General features: G+C 35.6%; 2 protein-coding genes and 1 pseudogene across 6 annotated transcripts in view; 1 reads left to right on the top strand and 2 right to left on the bottom strand.

The window, feature by feature from the left end:
- Positions 1 to 22506, top strand: part of LOC133978509 (uncharacterized) — a 455381-nt pseudogene that overhangs the window by 325306 nt on the left and 107569 nt on the right.
- On the bottom strand, positions 361 to 10375 carry smarcb1a (SWI/SNF related, matrix associated, actin dependent regulator of chromatin, subfamily b, member 1a). The gene is made up of 9 exons (XM_062416807.1): positions 10261 to 10375; positions 8794 to 8905; positions 7779 to 7908; positions 7479 to 7616; positions 5547 to 5674; positions 5291 to 5457; positions 4401 to 4591; positions 2163 to 2294; positions 361 to 818 (listed from the first exon to the last, which is right to left on the bottom strand). Exons 1-9 carry the CDS (start codon positions 10342 to 10344, stop codon positions 779 to 781), a joined length of 1122 nt encoding a protein of 373 aa, XP_062272791.1. The 5' UTR covers positions 10345 to 10375; the 3' UTR covers positions 361 to 778.
- LOC133978513 (ral guanine nucleotide dissociation stimulator-like) overlaps positions 12300 to 22506 on the bottom strand; it is a 69128-nt gene continuing 58921 nt past the window's right edge. For all 5 annotated transcript variants that reach the window (XM_062416769.1, XM_062416770.1, XM_062416771.1 and 2 more), the window contains exons 16-18: positions 22229 to 22495; positions 20320 to 20434; positions 12300 to 19155 (exon numbers count right to left, since the gene is read on the bottom strand). In XM_062416769.1, the coding sequence (XP_062272753.1) occupies positions 18980 to 19155; positions 20320 to 20434; positions 22229 to 22495 (558 nt within the window). In that variant the 3' untranslated portion in view covers positions 12300 to 18979. The remainder of the gene's footprint in view (positions 19156 to 20319; positions 20435 to 22228; positions 22496 to 22506) is intronic.

Genomic DNA, 22506 nt, shown 5'->3' with positions numbered 1-22506 from the left:
GCAGCTAAAAGTAGTTTAAAGTTAATTAGGTGTTATTTATAAAGAGTTTAACAGTCATAAGGTGAATTTATCTGCTCTATCATGACTGTATTTTGATCTACTTGATTGACAGCAAACAAAAACATTAAATTTATCATCAGATTTTGATTCAAATATTACTTAATTATTGCGAAAAGCACAAAAAAAACTCAAAAATCCAGTTTTTCTGTCATGTGAAAGATCAGGAATGAATCTAACTCTGGCAGAAATGTTTGTAACTCATAACAATATGTTTATAAAAGGTAATTAATCAAACACTAAACATCAGTCTAACCTCACTGTGGCAGAAATGTAAAAAAACAACAATATAACCACAACGAATCAAGCTCATTCACTTTTTATTTTATTTTGTAAGAATTATTAAAATGTACAAAAAGACAACAAATACAACAAAACAATATATTATCTGAGACTGGTTTGTGTGATTTTTTTTTTTTTTTTTTAATTCTCCCCTCTGGTAAATAAGAGTCAGTGGTCAAAGTGAAAGAGCAGCTTCTCCACGAGGGAAACACGAAGGAGGGAGGGATGTTTTCTATCAGGGAGGAAGAGGAGGAGGAGGAGGAGAGAGAGAGAGAGAGGGGGGGGTTTCCAAACAAGAACCGAATATTATTAATAAAAAAACAAAAAACAAACAGGAGGACAACGCTGAGCGGCTGATTGAGGACCGGGCTGAGCGGAGAGGACGTCAGGATGGAGGAGCATCTTGTCCTGCAGGGGGCGCCGACGCTGCCGACGTCGTTTACCACGCAGGAGCCGTGTTCGCCAGTCGCCTCATTCGCCTGCGGAGCAAACAGAGCGTCAATTAAATACGTCACTTAAACTATAGTGCACACAGAGAGGCACTGCTCCAACTCTGAAACTGTGTTTTTACAGCTCAATTTGACTTAGAGCTAAAGTAGTTTCATAATTAATAATTTTCATTCATTTTTACAGGTAAAAAAAGACAAATATTATCTTGTTTGTGAGACTTTGATGAGGTTAAACCCACTTTTCACCTTTAAAACTGTCTTTTCAAAGCACATCTCAACATAGAGCTGCAATTAATCAATTAATTAAAATTGATTTGATCATCAAATTAATCTATTTATTCATTTTTACAGGTGAAAAAAGTCAAATATTTGCTTGTTTGAGAGAATTTGACAGAAAAACCTCGTCTGCTGTTGTGCACACTGGGCAGTAACGGTGAATAAACCCATTTTTCACCTTTAACACAGTTTTGCTTTTACAGCCAGTCTCAACTTAAAGCTGTAATCATGATGGACAGAACATTTATCTGCAGCTAATTTGATGATCAAATAATCATTTTTATAAATTATTACAGGAAAATAAACCCACATATTTGCTTGTTTGAGAGAATTTGATGCTTTTCTGTGTCGTATAAGAGAGTAAATTGACACAAAACAAACTGCGTCAACAAATAAGCCACAAAAAACTCCTCTGCTGTAGTGAATGAAGAGCTGCAGTGGAGGATAAACCCATTAATCACCTTTAAAAACAGCTTTTTTACAGCCCATCTCAATTTAGAGATACAATTAATGGATTAGTTGATTGACAAAATGTATCTGCAGCTAATTTGATATTTAAATTATAATTTTCATTCATTTTTACATTGAAAAAAAGCAGATTATTTGCTTGTTTGAGAGAATTTGATGCTTTTCTTTGCAAAATAAGATTAACTTGCTTAATATATTAACTTAACTTTATTCACTTAATAAAGTTTCACTTTAGACAGAAGGAAAAATCTTAGATTATATTTGATTTAAGATGAGTTTCCTCACTTTTTCTTTTTAAACAAACTAAAAATGTATTACTAAACATACCCAAAAGTTGTACTAATAAAACAAAAATACGTATATACATGTAATATAATAAATAATAAAATACACAGTCTAAAAAATAAAACCCAAGAACTCAACTCCGATCTCTAGCTCTGAGTAAATGTTGTTAAAATTAAGGCATAAGGACACAAAATCCAGATGTTTATAAACCTTAATAATGTAATAAGAGCTGCAACTAACTATTAGTTTCACTGCTGATGAATAATTATTGTTTTCATGACTTAAAAATAGTGATAAATGTCTTTAAATTGAACAAACAGAGTAAATAATCAGCTGTTTTCTCACCTCGTGTTTCTGTCCTGGTCTCTGATCTTCTTCTCCATCTCTGCGTCTGTCAGCGTCTCCAGCAGGGGGCACCACTGGTCAGCATCGCCTGTGTTTCTAATGGCTATCTCCACCGTGGGCAGCGGGTTCTCACTGACAAAAACAACAACAACAACAACAGGAAACACTTTATTAACAAACCTCAGATGTTTTCTAATCATCGTGAGACTCATGAGACTCAGAGCTGGATCCTAAAAAACATGTCAAGTGTGTTTGAATTGTAAAAATCAGAACAGCTGACGTTGTTTCTGCTGTAGTTAGGTAAATATTTTGTAATATAACGGACACATCTATCAGATTTTTTGACAGGCCGGATAAGCAGAGAGAGACCACGGACCACCAAACGAATTCCTGACTCTGTTGGTCATTTTAGAAACGTCTCAGCTCAGTGGAAACAGAACCGAAAACAAAGTGAAAAACAACAAGCGTGAGAAGTTAAAGCGAAGGTCCGACGACAGATTTGACCTCTTGTTTCTGTAGCTGGGTGCAACATGCTGGCCAAAAGACGCAGGCTACACCCTTTGATTAATAGCATGAAGGTAAGAGGTCACTATTAGAGAGGGTTCAGTGTGTGTCTGGATGCTCTGATGTCCCAACAAGCTCAACTCTGTCCCTTTTGACTTTGTGTGTAATAAAAAAGAAAATGTTACAAATCATCATTAAATGTCGTGAAATAAGCTGGAAAACAAACTGAAATCTTCCACAGCTGCTGTTTTGGGTTTTGAAACACGAGTTTGGGCTGCACCAAATGCAACAGGAAGGAGAAATCTGCTGGTTTCAGGTTCTGGGTCAGTGTCCCCCCCAAAAAAGTGAAAGGTTGCATCACCATGGTAACAGCATAAACAGTAAAAGAGTCAGAGACAGGGCAGACTGTTTCCACACAGTTTGTTTGTTTGTACAACATCCTAAAAAGAAAAATGTCAAAATCAGGAAATTCCTTTTTACAGACTTGTGTTGGAAATGATGCTCGTTGCTCTCCGAGGACCGATGACGAAAGTAATACACACAAAGTGGAAAAGACGCAGCAATAATAATAAAAAAAAAAAAACATATTGCGTAGCTCAGAGGTCACTAATAAGTCGGCCACGGACCCGTAACTAAAGAAATATTAAGGATTGTTACATTTTGTCAGTGTTTCTATTTTAACGGGTGCAGCTTCTCCAGTTATTACGGTAAAAGTAAATATAGTAATAGAAGTGCACTAATGTAAATATACTAATAGAAGTGCATTAATGTAAATATACTAATAGAAGTGCACTTTTGTAAATATACTAATATAAGTGCACTAATGTAAATATACTAATATAAGTGCACTAACGTAAATATACTAATAGAAGTGCACTAATGTAAATATACTAATAGAAGTGCATTAATGTAAATATACTAATAGAAGTGCACTTTTGTAAATATACTAATATAAGTGCACTAATGTAAATATACTAATAGAAGTGCATTAATGTAAATATACTAATATAGGTGCACTAATGTAAATATACTAATAGAAGTGCACTAATGTAAATATACTAATAGAAGTGCACTAATGTAAATATACTAATAGAAGTGCATTAATGTAAATATACTAATATAGGTGCACTAATGTAAATATACTAATAGAAGTGCACTAATGTAAATATACTAATAGAAGTGCACTAATATAAATATATTAATAGAAGTGCATTAATGTAAATATACTAATAGAAGTGCACTAATGTAAATATACTAATAGAAGTGCACTAATGTAAATATACTAATAGAAGTGCACTACCATAAATATACTAATAGAAGTGCACTAATGTAAATATACTAATATAGGTGCACTAATGTAAATATACTAATAGAAGTGCACTAATGTAAATATACTAATAGAAGTGCACTAATGTAAATATACTAATAGAAGTGCACTACCATAAATATACTAATAGAAGTGCACTATTGTAAATATACTAATAGATGTGCACTAATGTAAATATACTAATAGAAGTGCACTACCATAAATATACTAATAGAAGTGCACTATTGTAAATATACTAATAGAAATGCACTATTGTAAATATACTAATAGAAGTGCACTACCATAAATATACTAATAGAAGTGCACTACCATAAATATACTAATATAAGTGCACTAATGTAAATATACTAATAGAAGTGCACTAATGTAAATATACTAATATAGGTGCACAGTGTTTCTGTCGGTACCTGAAGGCGTACGTCCTCTGGTGCCAGCTCAGCTGACCTCGGATGCTGTACGCGATGGTGGTGACAAACTCTCCTCCCAGGCCGAGCTCGGAGCAAAGCTTCAGAGCGAACTTCTCCGGAGAGTTTTCCCTCTCGGACATGTCCCACTCGAACTGGTCCACCAGAGAGATGTTGCCCACGTGGATGTTCAACTGGGAGAGAAGACAACAAAAACATGACGTCATCACTGAGAGAAAAAGACAGTTAACGACGTTTAACACACAGTTACTGGTTTAGAGAAGGGGGTCAAACATGAGGCCCGTGGGCCAGAACAGGGCTGCCAACGGGTCCAATCCAGCCCACTTTCCTTCCTGTCTTCTTTTCCTTCCTTCTGTCCTTTTTTTCCTTCTTCATCCTGTCCTTCTTTTCCTTCCTTCCTTCCTTCTTTCCTCCTGTCCTTCCTCCCTTATGTCCTTCTTTTCCTTCCTTCCTTCTTCCCTTCCTTCTGTCCTTCTTTTCCTTCCTTCTGTCCTTCTTTTCCTTCCTCCCTTCTGCCCTTCTTTTTTTTCCTTCCTTCCTTCCTCCCTTCCTTCTGTCCTTTTTTTCCTTCTGTCCTTCTTCCCTTCCTTCCGACATTCTTTTCCTTCCTTCCTTCTGTCCTTCTTTTCTTTCCTTCCTTCTGTCCTTTTTTTCCTTCCTTCTGACCTTCTTATTTTCCTCCCTCCCTTACTTCCTTCTTTCTTTCTTTCTTTCTTTCTTTCTTTCTTTCTATCCTTACCCCATTTCTTTCTTCTTTCCTCCCTTCCTTTCATCTTTTTAATAATCGGGCCCACATCAGATCAGATCAGATCAGACTGTATTTGACCCTTGAGCTAAACCAACTTCCCCCCCTTCCTGTTTTAGAGCGTCACCTTGATGATGACCCTCTGGTCCGTCTGCTCCTCCAGGATGCTGTCTGTCGGATACGACTCGATCTGCTGTCTGATGGCCGAGGCGATGGCGGGGACGAAGGCCAGCGGGTTCAGGTCCAAGTCGTCACACAGGATCTCAGCGAACATCTCGGGCGTCATCAGCTTCTCTGAACGTTTAAAGAGAAGAAGATAAATATCATGTTTGCTCTCTCTTTAATAAAAATAACACTTTTCTGAGCATGATGGGAGTTCATACCGTTCATGTTCCAGGTGAAAGCGTCTCTGAGTTTCTGTCCCTCGATCTCCATGTCCAGACGGATCGGAACCAGGACTTCGGACTGAGTGGCGTTCTCGTGGATCACTGCTGGGTCGTGGTCGTCAAAGCTGCACGAGACAAACAGGAAATGAACCAAAAACTTACTGACAAGCAACCTAAGTTAAACATGATATAACAGAAAGATGCTCTTTGCACTTTGGGCCTGATGTACTAAAGGTCTGCGTGTGTAGAAACGTGTGGAAACTTGACATCACCCACAAAAAATACGTAAGCTGATCTACTAACGCAGCGCACTGAGGTTTGCATCTTTCAACTGTGCAAGATAATACGCGCTGTCCATTTAGTACGTTTACCGTAATGAATGTAATATTAGTAGTTTACCATAATGAATGTAATATTAGTAGTTTACCGTAATGAATGTAATATTAGTAGTTTACCGTAATGAATGTAATATGAGGAGTTTATCGTAATGAATGTAATATTAGTAGTTTACCGTAATGAATGTAATATTAGTAGTTTACCATAATGAATGTAATATTAGTAGTTTACCGTAATGAATGTAATATTAGTAGTTTACCGTAATGAATGTAATATTAGTAGTTTACCGTAATGAATGTAATATTAGTAGTTTACCGTAATGAATGTAATATTAGTAGTTTATCATAATGAATGTAATATTAGTAGTTTACCGTAATGAATGTAATATTAGTAGTTTACTGTAATATTAGTAGTTTAACGTAATGAATGTAATATTAGTAGTTTACCGTAATGAATGTAATATTAGTAGTTTAACGTAATGAATGTAATATTAGTAGTTTACCGTAATGAATGTAATATTAGTAGTTTACCGTAATGAATGTAATATTAGTAGTTTACCGTAATGAATGTAATATTAGTAGTTTACCATAATGAATGTAATATTAGTAGTTTACCGTAATGAATGTAATATTAGTAGTTTACCGTAATGAATGTAATATTAGTAGTTTACCATAATGAATGTAATATTAGTAGTTTACCGTAATGAATGTAATATTAGTAGTTTACCGTAATGAATGTAATATGAGGCGTTTTAACCCCAGTGTGCAAAATACAGGGAGGAGAAAATGTAAATGTGTTCATTTAGCACACGCATTGTGATTTACCAAACCTGAAGGTAATGCTGCTGATGCTAACTGCGTCTATAAATAATAAGTTTGAAGGGCAGGTATTAACCTGCTGTTACTATGGAGACGAGGGCCTGTTTAGTCTTTCTATAGATCTAATCTGAATTATCATCACATGGTTTAAGGTTGTATTTTTATTCATGATTTTATTATTTTACATTGATGAATTTGTTTGATTTTATCTTGTCTGAAACTTTGTCTCAGTTAGGTTTTTCCTGGTAAAATAAAGATTAGATCGCAAATGTAATAAAATATTTAGGTTCATTATTTATTTCAAGTTTGAAAAGCTTATTTCAAACCTCAAAGATGTGTTTTTTTTAAAAGTTTTTTTGGCTTTAATTTGATTGTTTGAGTATAAAAAAGGTTTTTTTTCTACAATTAAATGGTTATTATTTTTGTTGATTAACTAAAATTTGCTGTAATTTCTATTTTGGTTTGTTTCCCTGCATATTTTAACATGATCGAAAGAAATAAACTAAAGTAAAAAGACTATTTAGATTAGAAAAGGACACGATGGCGGTGTAGTAGTGATACATAGTGCACTAAATTTACTTTGATACTTTTTGACTTCATGTCCAGATTGTCAGAGTAAACAAATCTCACAACATTTCCTTTTAATAGCTGAGAAAACTACAGTAATGATGATTCAGAAGTGTCCAAAATCTCAACTTATTTCTCACTACAGAGGTAAACTACAGAGAGTCTTTTATATAAGGAACAATGAAGGAGTGATTTCAGTGTTGCTCACCACAGAGGGAAAGTCCTCTTCTTGTCGCGTCCCAGTCGGCTGCGGTTGATGGTGGTGGAGCAGGGCACAGCGTCCAGGTGGTGAGAGCTGTTGGGCAGCGTAGGAACCCACTGACTGTTCCTCTTTGCCTTCTGTTCCCTGAACACACAACGAGACAGACACACATGAATATCAGCTTTATCCTTTCTAATACACACACATGAACATCAGCTTTATCCTTTCTAATACACACACATGAACATCCGCTGTTTCTCTGTCTAGATACATCTTTTTTTAAACATGTGACAGCGTTGGACGTACCTGAGGTAGGCGGGCGGCTCTGTGCTGATGGAGACAGCTTTGTACTTCTCATCGTTTCCTTCCAGGATCTCCTCGACCTCCGCGGCTTTCAGCAGAGTCACGCTGGTGGCGAGCTGAGTGTAACCGTGATCTGAGGCGCAGGAAGCAGAGCAGAGTCAACACGAGAGCTGCAGCCGATAACGACGACGTTTTATATTCTCATTATAACAAAATAACATGTCGTCAATCTCTACAGCATAAAGAAACATGGCATACTTATAATATTTGTTCTTGTGAGCTGATTATTTACTTTACTATTATACAAATGTATCAGTATTTATTTGGATGTGTGGAAAGACTGACTGTTTTATTGATCCGAGAAGAAATTCCTGAATTCACACTATCAGTCAGAAGCAAAAATTTGACAGAAAATAAAGAAAAAGTCACTAAATAAGATTCAAAATAACATAACAAATAAATAACATAATGACATGAACAGAAATAATAAAAAAGTATGACTGAAAATCATATTGTGAGTCATGTTTACAGCCTGACTGATGCCGATATTAGAGAGTAAAACAATATATCCCATATCAATATATTGGCAGATAATGTAATATATACAGAATATAAACACATTTTTTTAAGCAATGTGGTTATCAAACACTTGTGTCAAAGATATATAATGGAGGTATAATATTTTACAGCTTAACTATAAACTTTATTGTATAAAATGACAGTAATCTTCACTGTGGATTTAATTCTTATAATTATAAAAAAAAAACATTAAACTTGACCATTGTTGCTCTAATTTATTACTGCATCTATATTGAAAAAGGAAGAAATACTACATATATTTATTACTGCCATTTTTATCCACAGTGTCTTTTATGTGTCTCATTGTCTGTTTTTTACATAACGTAAAAATACTGGGAATAACGCTTTTCTATTAAAGACTGGTTTATTTGAATGCACCAGTAACTATTAACTTATAAACACATATGTATGAAGGTTTGTTCGACTGCTCTCTACTGACCGTGTGATGACTCCACAATCTTCTTCCGCTCGTCTACAGATGCCAGTTTCCTCCATAACGACGGATATCTCTTATACAGTGAGCCTCTGAACATACGGAGGTAGTTCCCCACCTACACACACACAGAGAAATGAATGATGTCATTTTGGATACACAATGATATATTTGTTGCATTTTTGGGAGGTTTGGAGGGAGGTTATTCACTTTCACAGCTCTCCATTTGTTACAAAAATCACAAGTAGTTGATAATATGATTTATAAACTGTCATGATAAATTGTCACATATATATTTTGCATTTAAAAAACATTTCAAAATACATAAGTTTATGATATTTATTTTCATACAGTCTTACTTTTATATTTAAAGTGTGAATTTATCTTAAATAGTTTTAATGTCTACATTAGTCAGTTTATCAGTGAAACACATTTAAGTTCAATTTTACACAAAAATGACAAAGAGCAGATTATATAGAGTGCAGAGAGAGGCGGAAAACACAAATGAGTTTATTTTTAACTTAAGCATCCACTTTAAAAAATATTAAAAATTCACAATATTACAGAAAATATGACAACAAAAAAATGAGCGTTGAATTTAAGAGTATAAATGAATGAACCTGTATGAAAGATGCTATATAAATGAAGTTTGACTGATATAATAGGAGAGCATATTGAGTGGGTATCTGGTTAATTTGGAGTTTATTCTGCATCTTTTGTTCTCAGTAAAAAGGATTAAGATTAATTTCCTGTCATTAGTTCTAAATAAAAATAACCTTACAGCAGATATTACATTAAAAAAACAACATACATTGCACAATATTAATGTAACAGGAAGCTAAGAAAATACATTAAAAAATATCTATCTTACTTAACAAGTAAGACTTTTAATATTTAAACTGCTTTAGAAAAGAAACAGGGCAGTTTTGTTGTGTTTAGCAGCCGGTGTTACGGATTATCTGGCGACCGTGTTAACTGGTGACTCTCTCACATTTACAAGATACTGAACACAATCAAACTTATAGACGTGTTTATCATAACTTAGATATTAAACACAAATGGGTATGCATTAAAAAAACAGAGGATTAAACTACAATTAGGAGAACTATGTGAAAAGGCACCAGTTACCAGGGTCACCAATTAAACCGTAACACAGCTCCTGCTTCAAAGCTAATATTAGCTCAAACGAAATAAACCCGAATTAATCCGACAGAAATACGAGTGCTTACACATCAAACTTCATTATATATCACTAATAAATACACTAGTTTGTTTTATAAACTTGGCTTTTCTCACTTAAATCAACATTTAAACCTTAAAATAAATGAATGAAGCTTTAAGCGCTGTTAGCATCGTTAGCCGGCTAGCAGCTAACGCGCCGGGTCAGTGAGAGGTGACATTAAAACTACAACGTTCTGCTTTATATTACAACTCTGGGAACAAAGCAGTTTGTTAAAGGAGACAGGTACTAACCTCCGAGCCGATCATGTAAAAGTCTCCATCCTCCTCCAGCTGGAATTTGACAGGTTTCTGCCCAAATGTTTTACTCAGCGCCATACTGAATAACAAAGAGTACAGCTGCTGCGCATGCGCCGATGAGGAGGAGTAGCGTCCTGTCGCCGAGAGATGACGAAATAGAAGCTCAGCGTGTAGTTAGTGTGTGTGTGTGTGTTAATGTGCGTGTACTTTGTTTTATATAATAAATAAAAAAATAAATGAATACATAAATACATAGATTAATAAATTCATACATAGATGAATTAATTAATAAATAATCGTTAAATAAATAAATACATAAATGAATAAATAAATACGTGGATAAATAAATAGATAAATAACTACATAACTTACTGACTAACTAACTAACTAACTAAATAAATAAATAAATAAATAAATAAATAAATAAATAAATAAATAAATAAATAACCCCTTAAAAAAAAGGATGGTGTTAAATTTGCTGCTTCTACATTGTAAACTGAACATCTCTGAATGTTTGTTTACTCTTGTTACTTTAATTTTAATACTATCTTTTATTGTCAGTACTGTTATAGAGAATGTGTTTGTCAGTGGTTAAACTCAGAAGTAGAGAAAAGTGCTCCAGGAGTCCAGGATGTCTGACACTGAAAGAGAATCAAAGTATTAATTATCAGTACAGCTGTCTGATGCACGATATCGCCACGACTCTGTAGAAACTTTAAGTCTTTAAGCCTTCACAGGTCATACTCGGTGCATCTACCAGAGTTATTACAGTTAACTAAAACTAAGATAAAAACTAGCAGTGAAAAGATAATGAACATTTTAAAGCTATAATAACCCTGGCATCTACAGTAATGGGAAGTAGCCTGTTGGTTTATTATTCTGCACACAAGGAAACATAGTTACCCATCTGTGAATTTAGGGAGTCAGACAGTCATATCCTGTAACCTTGGTTGCTACGGTAACGCTGTGCCACTGTTATCAAAGCTACTCCTCCACAGACAGCTGCGTTCACCATCTCAAGGAGAGAGACAGTGTGTCTCTGTGCTGCCTTTACTGTTAACATCAAGGCTCATGCTTGACCCTAAATATGGAAAATTAACAACAACTCTGCTTTAAATTCTACTTTAATTAAGTTTATATATTTTCAGTTTTTGTTGACATTGTCATTAAGGTGATAATTCTACTTTATGTTTATTACTGAGGTCATATAGTGGGTGATGCTGGTGTATTAGGGTGCATTATATTATACTGACTGGTGTTCCTAATATTTTGCCCCTCTCATGTATGTTAATGGAGTGGACAAAATAATAGGAACACCATTCACTATAACGCAGCACCCTCACCCACTATGACCTCAGTAATAAACATAAAAAAATAAGTTTTATATTAATGTCTGTAACAGATTAGTTAGATTTATTTTATAATTAAATTATGTAACTTCTCAACACTGCTAATTCCCTGAACATTTGTATTTATTTATTAATTGGGATGTTATGCTTCTCATATTAAATTAAACAAACAGAACACTTTTGTCCATACAGTTTATATCAGTAATAAAATGATACATAAACAAACCTGCTTTTTATATATATTTTTAAATTTTAGAACATAAAGTTTTCCTGATGTCATTAAACCTCCTTTTTTTATAACTTGGTAAAAGCTCTTTTCAATATATTTTCATATTATGTATTAAATATATCTTTTAGAAGTGTGATATTGTTCATTTCAGTTTTTTACTTTGTATGATTACTTGTTTTTTACTATTATTGTCTTTTTAATGCGTGTACTTATTATTATTTATTGTTCTTTATTCTTTCTATTGATGTTCTTTCTCTTATTTTATTCTCTCTAACTTTGTGTAGTTATGTGTATTTTCTTTTACTTCATATACTTTTTAATTATTAAGCATCACAACACATGTAAACATTTAAACCTTCTTCTCATTAAACGATTTATTGCATCTGTTGTGTAATATGAAGAGCAGATTCAGCATAAAAAAACACCAAAAAACAGCCTTTTTTAACTTTTATAAACTTAATGTTTATTCGTATATACATGAATATATTAATCTATAACCAAGAAAGGAGAGAATGTACAATGCAAAAACAAAATCTCTATATACAAATCAATAAATAAACAAAGACATAAATCAAGAAGGACAGTTTTGTATTCTACATAAGGGGTTTTTTGTGTTCTTGGGGAAGAAAAAAAGTAGGAAAAGTAAAATAAACGAGAGGCTGCAGTTAGAAAAAGTTCTGAAATCCTTTTGTTAAAATGGAAAAATGGCACCCGAGCACAGTTCAGGGGGGGGAACGAAACAAAACGGATATAAACACACACACACACACACACACACCACGCCAGCTGGTTTCCAGTTGTAGTCTTTTTTTTTTCTTTTCTTCTTGTAAACGCAGCCTTTTTTTTTTTTTTGTTCAAACTCGCACAGAATCAGGTCAAATCACGAAAAATGTACGTTCATGTCAACACGGGCTACGACGAAAAAAGAGCTTTTTCAACACGCACGGATTCATCAGTCCAACATCAACCTCAGCATCACCATGGAGACGCTCGTAAGGGGAGGGGGGGGGGGGGTGAGAGGTGAGAGGTGAGGGGGGGGGTTTAGGAAACTCACAAACAGGAGACTCTCAAAACCTGGCAGAGTAACGCTAAGAGATGAAGCTGCTGCAGAAAACACAGAAAGAAAGAAAGAAATCACTGCTTACTGTGTTTTTATTCCAACCAATGCTGCGTTCAAGTCATGCTGGGAAAACGGAACTTATGTCCTTTTTTTCCCCTTCAAATGCACTTTCACCTCATTTCTGAGTGACGTTACTTAAAGGTTTGCTGGTTGCAGCTCCTTAAAAGAGACGATACAAAGCTTTTCTGTGTCGTTCGGGACGGTAAATTAAATTTCTTTGGATTTTGAACTATTAACTTAGAGTGAAGATAATGTTTCTTTTCCCTCCTTGTTAGAGTGACGTTACTAAAGAACTAAAAAACTAAAGCTGCAACTATTCTGACAATAACTAAATATGTTTTTTTAAGCATAAATATTAAAGATTTGCTGGTTGCAGCTTCTTAAAAATGACAATATGAAGCTTTTCTGTGTCATAAATTGAATTTCTGGACGTCACAATAAGCATTTTTCACTATTTTCTGACATCTTTTACACAAAATGTCTAATTGAGAGTGTAGATAATAGTTGGTTGCATCCTTATTAAAACTAACTACAGTGTCCAGCTGCTTAAACTATATATTTGTGACCAGTTTTTAAAGATGTATTTCATTTTCAGTAGGAAAAAATAAGACTTGGAGCTGAGAGCAACCAGCAGGGGAAGTCAGAGAGTTTTGTGTGTGTTGCTGCTTTTGCTTTTTTTTTCTTTTAAGAAGATTTTTTTGGGCTTTTTTAGGTCCAATTTCATTCTTCTTCTCATTGCATTTGTAAACAATAAGAACAATATAGAATAATACCATTTATCCTTTCAGAAATGTGTCTAAATGTAATAATAATGAACCAGCTTTTTTTTAACCATTACGAGTCGACACAAGCAGGAGAAACTATAACACCTTTTTTCTTTTTTACAGACACAGTGATGCATTCAAGGTCCTGTTGCAAAAGTGTAAAACACAGTGTCGATCTTCTATGTGTTGTTTTGTTTTTTAAATCCCTGAAACTTTGGCAAAAATATGTAAAATGTTGAGCACCAGTCGGAGAAAATGTACACAGTATAATTCAGTAAGTTGAGTAAGATTTTAAACACAATGGACAGAAGTGAAGGATGATCTTTTCCTCACTGATTTAACTTCTAAATAAAAAGTTTGGTTGGAATAAAAAACCTGATTTTAGCAGCAGAGACGCTCCAGTTTTTTAACGTTTTTAGCGGTTTTCTACGGCGGCTTCATCATCTGCACTTTCATCACAAATAAATCTTTGCTTCAAGTTTCATCGGATGCTTAAAATCCTTTAAAAAATTCTCCACAAGGAGGCGACACTGGCTTCTGTAACAACTTCTCTCTTCTTCTTTTTTTTAAATAGTGTTCTCACCCCTTTTTTTTTTAGTTTTGTTTAGTTTTTCAGAAAAATGCGAAACAACAAGTAAACATTACAAACTTGAATTTTTTTTCCTTCCCCACACACTGTGAAAGGCAGAGCAACCTCCTCCTTCTTCTTCTTCTTCTTCTTCTCTTTCTTTTCCTTCTTCTTCTCTTTCTTCTCTTTCTTTTTCTTCTTCTTCTCCTCCTCCTCTCTTTCCTTCATATTTTTTGGCACATGTAGGATGAACGCCTGTCACCAGGGATTCACTACTGACACCATTCAGGGGGAAACAAGACATTATCTCTTCTTTTTTTTTGTTCTTTTTTTTTCACAGTGCTCAACGTGAGAGAGAGGGAACGAGGGAGGAGGAGGAGGAGGGGGGGGGCGGAGTGAAAGGGGTCGAAGGTCACAGTGTTTTAACGAAAAACAACATTCACGCCGATTCCCCCGCCGCGCCGCTCGCCACCGTATTGCTGCTTCTTCTTCATCCCTCTCTCTCCTCGGTCCATCCAATCACGGCGCTTCATTCATTTGATCGTTTAAAAAAAATAAAAAATAAAAAATAATTAAATGAACGTCATGCAAGTGAAAATTTAACAAAATAAAGGGCAGAACATGGTCGCAGTGCAATCCAGGTTAAAAAAAATGTTCGTAGTGTTTTATTTCTATTTTTATTTTGCGGTGATGTGAACGAGTCGTCGGGAAAAATCCAACCTTCAGAGATTCAAGTGGGTTTTATTTATTTTGTTGTTTTGTTGTTTTATTTTGGTGAAAACACTTTCCCCTTTTAATTGGGTGATCCTACATTTCCCAGAATACAACAGCACTCAAGAGAAGAGAAGTGAAGCAGAGTTTAAATGATGCTGGAAGTTGATTATGGATTAACAACCAACCTTAAATCATTATTCTTGCACTTATTAATAGATTTAGCATATTTCTGATTCAATATTATTATTATGACAAAGTTCATAAGATGCTTTTAGGGTTTGTTTTGGAGGGGAGAGATAATGTATTTAGTTTTTTTGTGGTGATTTGCATGTATTCAATCATTTAATGTGATTAGATTGATTTGAATATTCACTATATTATCTGTGCTTGTTGTAACTTCCACTTGGAAAATGACATAAAAAATTGATTAACGGCAAAACTAATTGTTTCGTCAATCTGTTTCGTCAATCAAGTTCAAATTAATCTGCAACTATTCTGAAAGCTGATTAATCATTGTGAGTCATTTATTATTAAAAATAACCCAAATTCTCTGATTCCAGCTTCTTCAATCTGACTGTTTTCTGGTTTCTTTAACAATAAAATATTAATAATAATACAGTTATTAACTTTAATCCTCTTTATGTCCTCAGGCTTTTGGGAACACCTTTTTAATAATTTTAATAGACTGAATTATTCATTACTTAATCAAGAAAATAATCTTCAACTAATCAGTAATGAAAATATTCGTTAGTAGTAGACGTAATATCTAGATTGATGTATTAATTCTGGTTTAATGATGCTCTTTCTACCAGTGTGGCTTCCTTTTTCTTTTATATTAAGTGCATATTATTGTTGTTTGTGTGTATTTATTTAATTTTAACTTGTGCAAATAAATAGACTTAAAGTCATAACTCACAATAAAGTCATATGAAGCCATTTCGTGCTCATGGGAAGAACTATTCTCACTATTTTCCAACATTTTATAGACTAAACAATTAACTGAATTTTTAAAAATATCACTATATTATTGAAATAGTTGCAGATCTGCTGTTGATCAGATAAAACAGATCATTAACAGAGAGTGATGAGTGACAGCTGAGAGAGAAAACTGTCCCAAAAAAATAGAAGAAGCCCTTTAAAAAATCAGCTTTGAATGAAATAAAGAAATTCACCAGAATGGCCCCAAAAAGTGGAAAGTACATCACCAAAAAACAGTGATAAGATGTTTTCAGGTTGGATTTTCCCTTTTTAGTAAAGAAGCAGATGAAAGACAGCACAGAGATAATAAAAAAAGAGAGACTCCAGGTGATTTAAGGAGTTTTTCTCTTTATCCTGATGAGTGTTTGAAAACTCTGCTGGCTGTCGTCATCGCAACGTTTAAAAAAAAAAGAGAAACCGCACAGCTGACGCCACGAGAGAGAAACCGTCCCGCCGGATAAATCAGCGGGAATCGTCGGGGGTGCGTCGTCGTCGTCGGGCATCGCAGGCCTGTCATGGCACATTTGGAGAGTGGTTACCATGGATATGAAGGAAGAGCCGCCATGTTGTAAGAGGGAGAACTTAAATTTAGGATATTGTACTGTTTTGTGTTAATTTACTCTTTCATTAATGTCTCTTATATGTCAGAGTTTCTCTAATAAAGGATTTTGGGAACCTCCTTAAAAAACAATTAATAATGAATTTCAATTTCAATTTCAATACATACACTTAAAAACTCAGATTTTAGTGTCTTATTGTGTATTTCTGAGTTTTTTTAAGAAATCTATTTTTCTTTAAAGCCTGTCGAGGCTTTGCATTTATTTATAGAAGTCGAGTCATGTCAAGAAAAAGATAAAATGTTAAGTATGATTTTCTTTTTTTTTTTAAACAATACTCAGAGTTAGAGTTGAAATCATTAGTCAGTTAATTGATTAGTTCCTCAATAGAAAATTAATTAACAGATATTTTGATATTTAATTAATTGTTTAAGTCACTTTCAAGCAAAAATAATAAATATTGACATTTTCCAGCTTCTATAATGTGACGATTTGCTGCTTTTTACGGTCTTATGTGTTTTAGGTTTTGGCTTTTGGACAGCAGGTCTGATAAAATAAGTTACTAAAAGACAGAAAGATTCTGCCCAGAAACTACAGATGAAAATCAGCTTTTAGCTACATGTGGTCCCTTTTAAATATAACATTTTCAATTAATTAATTAATTCAGTACAAAAATATTTGGCAGAACAATCAATAGTGAAAATAATTTGAAGTTGCAGCCCAACTAATGATGACTTCAAAATGTTTGCTATACTTTTAATATCGTAATATTAACTCAGTATTTCGTAACTTATTCTTATTTTTATGAAGAAAATCAGCAAATGTTTAAATTTTAGAAGCTGGAACCTGAAAATATTTGACATATTTGATTGAAAAAATTACGATAATAATAAATACATTTTATATTTATTATTTAAAAACAAATTTTCCTTTTATAATTAAAAAATATTTAATCTTTTTTTTTCTTCTTCCTTTTCTTGGCAGAGTTCAGATTCCATATATCGGACTGTTTCTGTCGTCTTTCCAACATGGCGGCCGGTGGGTCGGGAAGAAAAAGATAATAATTAGCAGCACCGTGTCGGAGCAGAGAGATGCAAAAAAAAAAACAACAACAAAAAAACAAATGTACAAAACAAATTAAAATAAAAGGAGAAAAAAAAGTCGGTATCTATTAACAAAGAAAAATCTCATGGTCCGTTTCAAAAAGAATATACTGCACAGTCGGTGTTAATGGATATATACACTCAGTCTTTTTTTTTTTTTCTTTTTCTTTTTTTTTGTTCTCCTCTTCGGTCAAGTGCGAGTTAAAAACCGCCACATCCTTCTTGGTGTAGTGGTTACGATTCATCATCAGGAATTATAACAATAAAACAAAGAAAGAAAGAAAAAAAGAAAAGAAAACACAGTGGCATGTGACTCATGGCTGTGCCCACTGGATTTTTGACACCACGTCTCCATTTCCAGACCTTTTTTTTTTTTTTTTTTTTTTTGTGTGTAACATGGCAGCGTTCAGTTAGTTAAAAGATCCGTCCACGTCATCAGAGTCGCTGGTGTTAATAAAAACGATTCCCCAGCGTTCCAGCGTCGAGAGCTGATATAGTTCCCAGAAACACTTTTTTTTTTGACATCAGGAACCCCCTCTTCCTCTCTCCCCCTCCTCTTCCTCTCCTCCCCCCCTTAGAGGAGCGAGCGAGCGACTGAGTGAGACGGTTACGGTAAAGGCGGCAGGTAACACTCACACACGACACCACAAAAGTTCCCTGAAAAAATTAGAAACACATTCGAAAAAACACACTCCAGGGGGCGCCGGTCCACTCGCTTCACGGCGTCGCATTGTCCGGTTATGTACACTCCGCGCCAGCAGGGGGCGCGCGTGAAGAGTGAAGACTGGAGAGTGACCTATTCAGGCTGCTGAGGGAGATTCCTTGGAATTAAATCGAAGGTGCGTGAAACTAAAATGATGTTTTACGATGTAAACAAGTTGTAAACCAAAGATGAAGGAAATGAAGTAAATCTTTCAGACCCGACGCCGCTGCTTTTTTCCTTTGTTCCCCTACAATCGTGTCCACTGGTTTCCGTGAACATCTGGAAACGGCTTCTTCTCTCAGCAGGACGTTTCCTCTGACAGCCTTTTTTTTAATAAAAAGTTCGTCAGGTGGTCCACGACACGGTTAAGGTGCTCCTTTTGCTTCCCGTCAAATCCACAACAGGAAGGTTTCTCCTCTGGCATCTCAGTGTTTAGTCCAGTCGCTACCAAAACTCAGACACTTCAGGTTAGTCGTAGCCTCCGACCGACCCCGAAACAGAAACTTCTGAAGGAGCGGAGACTGTTACGGCACAGGGGTGAGAGAGAGAGAGAGAGAGTGGGGTTTAAAAAGGGTTGTTTGTTTGTTTTTTAAGGGGGGGCAGGAAGTGGCCTGTGTTGTTTTCCTCCTCAGAAAATCCCTTTGGCGATTTTCAGTCCCTTCTGTTTCATGCGAGGCAGCGTCGAACTGGCCACGTTCTTGGCTCGCACCGGCCGGTTCGGGCCGCGCTTCTTCAACACGAAGTCGTAGTTGGCAGTGGAGTTCATGGCGTAGAAGACGTTGGCGTTGTCCGGGATCCGAAGCTCTGAGAGACGAGAGAGAGAAGAGAGACGACATGGAGGGAGTCAAAACTGTTTCTGTAGTTCCAAAAACTGCTGCTCTTATTTATTACTACATCTATATTTATTACAACAATTCTTTATCCATAGTGTCTTTTATGTGTCTCATTGTGTGTTTTTTATGTGTTATCTGCCACTGGGGAAACATCATTTTGTTGTACTGCTGTGTAATAACAACAAAGGCATTTAATTGAATAGAATAGAGGATCACACCTTCACATTCTCTGATCAATAAAACTGATTAATTTTATAGTTTTGAAGCAGGAGCTCCAGTATTTGAGGATCTAGTACTTCAAAAATAAATAATCTGTAACATTGAAGTATTTCATGTCAAACTTATGGTCAAAGCTGAGCATGAATCACATTAATTTAATCTTCACTGATATTTTAAGGGACAATTTGTCAACTCTTAAGACTCAAGCTTTCATCTAAGAAACTACCTGCCTGGTACAGTATGATAGACAAAGAACTTTTTCTTTTGCAACAACGAACAACCAATTTCAGGCACTATAGGGTTCATGTTTGTGTAGAGGACACCATATGCTGAATATACAACCGGTCAGTATAGATACAGCCGTTATTCAGTGAGCCAGATACACTTTAAATCAACATCTTGTATCTTCTGCTGCTGGAGATAAAAGCATCTGATTAGACTCTTTATCAGCAGATTAAGTCCAAAAATTAAAGGATTAAATTAAAGTCCCAAAATGAAGTCTCAGGACACACATACAGTACAATCTTATAACTCATCATTTTAAATGTTCTTTCCATTGTCAAGTTTTTTTAGATAAAATCTGGAGTCAGATTTAGATTATTCATGACTACAGCTGCAAAAAGCATCATAAAAAACCCTGCAAAATTGTTTATTTTCGATTAAAAAGTTTATATTTATAAGATCTGATATATATTTATGAGCTTTTAAAGAATCCTACATCAGATTGTTTGATGTCTGATCGTTGCTTATCTTGTAACACATGAGACAAATGGATAAATTACACAGTCAGACAGAGAAAGAGAGACATTTCTTTGTAATATACAACTGAAAATATAAATTTTAAGACTCTCTATTCCCATCTGACTGTGCCGATCATCTGCAGAGCTCTGGTCAGCGTCTGTTTTTTAGTTTTCACCTTTGTCCTCAGAGATTTTCTGCATCAGCTCGTACTCCTCGGTCTTCTCTCGATCCAGGTTGTGTTTGATCATCGCTTTCCTGATGACCGCCGGAGTCTTATCTTGACTCGTCACCTGAATCGTGAGAAAGAACAAAACATCAAACCTAAAATTAAAGGATTTATCACAACATGTTGAAATGAGACTGAAACCAGATCTGTTCATAACTGATTAAATATTGTTTACCAGATTAGAAAAACATAAAAATCTGACTTTCACTTAGTTTAAAAAGGCTGAAAACTAAAATCTAATTTTATATTCTGTATAAATGATTCCTCGGAGAAATAATCAAACACCTGAATTTGTATTCTTTGATTTTTGACTCTCAGAAATAATGAGATCTCTGCAGTAAACCAAAAAACTGGAGTTTGTTTTTCTCCCAAAACCTGCCAGAGAGCTTTTGAACTAAATATTTAATAGAAAAAAAGAACGATTTACATAAAGTCTCACAACTACACACTCATTTCATTATGTTTTTGATAATTTTAATTAAAGTATTGATGAACGATTACTTAAATTCTTTGTCTCTTTTGACAATATTTCTGATATTTACTGGTTCTGTTTTTAGTCAGCTTCAATCCTAAAGCAACTGATCTAACCTCAGAGACATAACCACCTGTAATCATGTGACTGAAGGTTCACACTGAGGTCATCATGTGACTCAATCATCTCCATGACAACTAATTAAACATTTGCTGAGGAAGATGTTGAGAAGTGGCCGAAAGTTGTGAAATGGGTCTCATATCATCACTGTGATAATAGAGAAAAATTAAAGATAGATAGACAGACAGACAGAGAGAAAGAGAGAGACAGGTAGAGAGAGTGAGACAGGTAGAGAGAGAGAGAGAGAGAGAGAGAGAGAGAGAGAGAGAGAGAGAGAGAGAGAGAGAGAGAGAGAGAGAGAGAGAGACAGGTACAGAAAGAGAGAGATGGATGTATTACTGTGACAGGAGGAGGCAGGGTCCTGATGGGAGCTGTCAATCATCCCTCCTCTCCTCCACACACACACAGACAGACAAGATAAAGACATCACACACACACAGTCCCAGGTGTGTGTGTGATGCGTTTAGCCTGCGGCCATAAACAGCCATTAGCAGATTAAAGTAGCTGCTAATCACACACACACACACGCACACACACAAACACACACACACACACACACACACTACACTCTGAAGCTAAATGCTAAGCGTTGAAGCTAAACGTTAAAGGCTGGATGCTGAAAGAAACAGCTGTTTGTAGAGTTTAGAGGAAAAGACGAAAGCTGAACGCCGGTTTACTGCTGATCACTGAGAGACTGCTCCCCTGATACACTACACACCAAACACACACTGAATACACACCCAACACAGACCAATTACACACCAAATACACACTGAATACACACCCAACACAGACTGATCATACACTCCCAGACAGCAGGTAGAAAAAGCAGAGACGGTACACAAAGAGAAGACAGACATGTTTTCGTTTTGTTGGAACAAACAACATTTTAGCCCCATGTTCTCCTCTAATACCAGCGACAACTCGATGTTCCTAAAGGGAGGAACCATCTAATGGACAGCTAGAACCTTCTAAGTGACCACTAGAACCTCCTGAAGAATCACAACAACCTCCTAACAGACATCTAGAAACTCCTCTCTACAGATGGGTGATAAATGAAGGACCAATAGAACCTCTTAAAGGACACCTAGAACTTCCCAAGGACTGCAAAAACACGGCCGCTAGAACCTCCTCAATGTCCAAGCAACTTGTACAACCTGTTTAGTGACTTCTAGAACCTTTAAGGGGTTTCTAGCTGTAACACAGCAGTTACATGTAGCCGATAAGTGATCTAATTTATCTTTTTAGATGAATTTCTGTCCTCACCAGGATGCTCTTGTACAAGTTTCCGTTCTCCACGTCCAGGCTGACCCTGATGATGCAGCAGTCGTCCACCTGCTGGTTGTACAGCGGCAGCGACAGAGTCGAGTAGTTCGACACCGCCGACACCGAGCGTTTGTGTGAGCGCGATGCCGACATCGGTGTGGAGGAGGAGACGGAGGAGGACGAGGCGCTGCTGGAGCCCGAGGCCGAGCCGGAGCTGGAGCCCATCCCCGACGTGTCGAGAGACGACAGCGACGTGCACTCCCAGAACTGAACCACAG

The sequence above is a fragment of the Scomber scombrus genome, chromosome 4 (genome assembly GCF_963691925.1).
Source record: "Scomber scombrus chromosome 4, fScoSco1.1, whole genome shotgun sequence".
In the NCBI taxonomy this organism is placed as follows: Eukaryota; Metazoa; Chordata; class Actinopteri; order Scombriformes; family Scombridae; genus Scomber; species Scomber scombrus.
The sequence above is the reverse complement of the archived record's forward strand: the minus strand, read 5'-3'. Positions and strand labels throughout refer to the sequence as shown.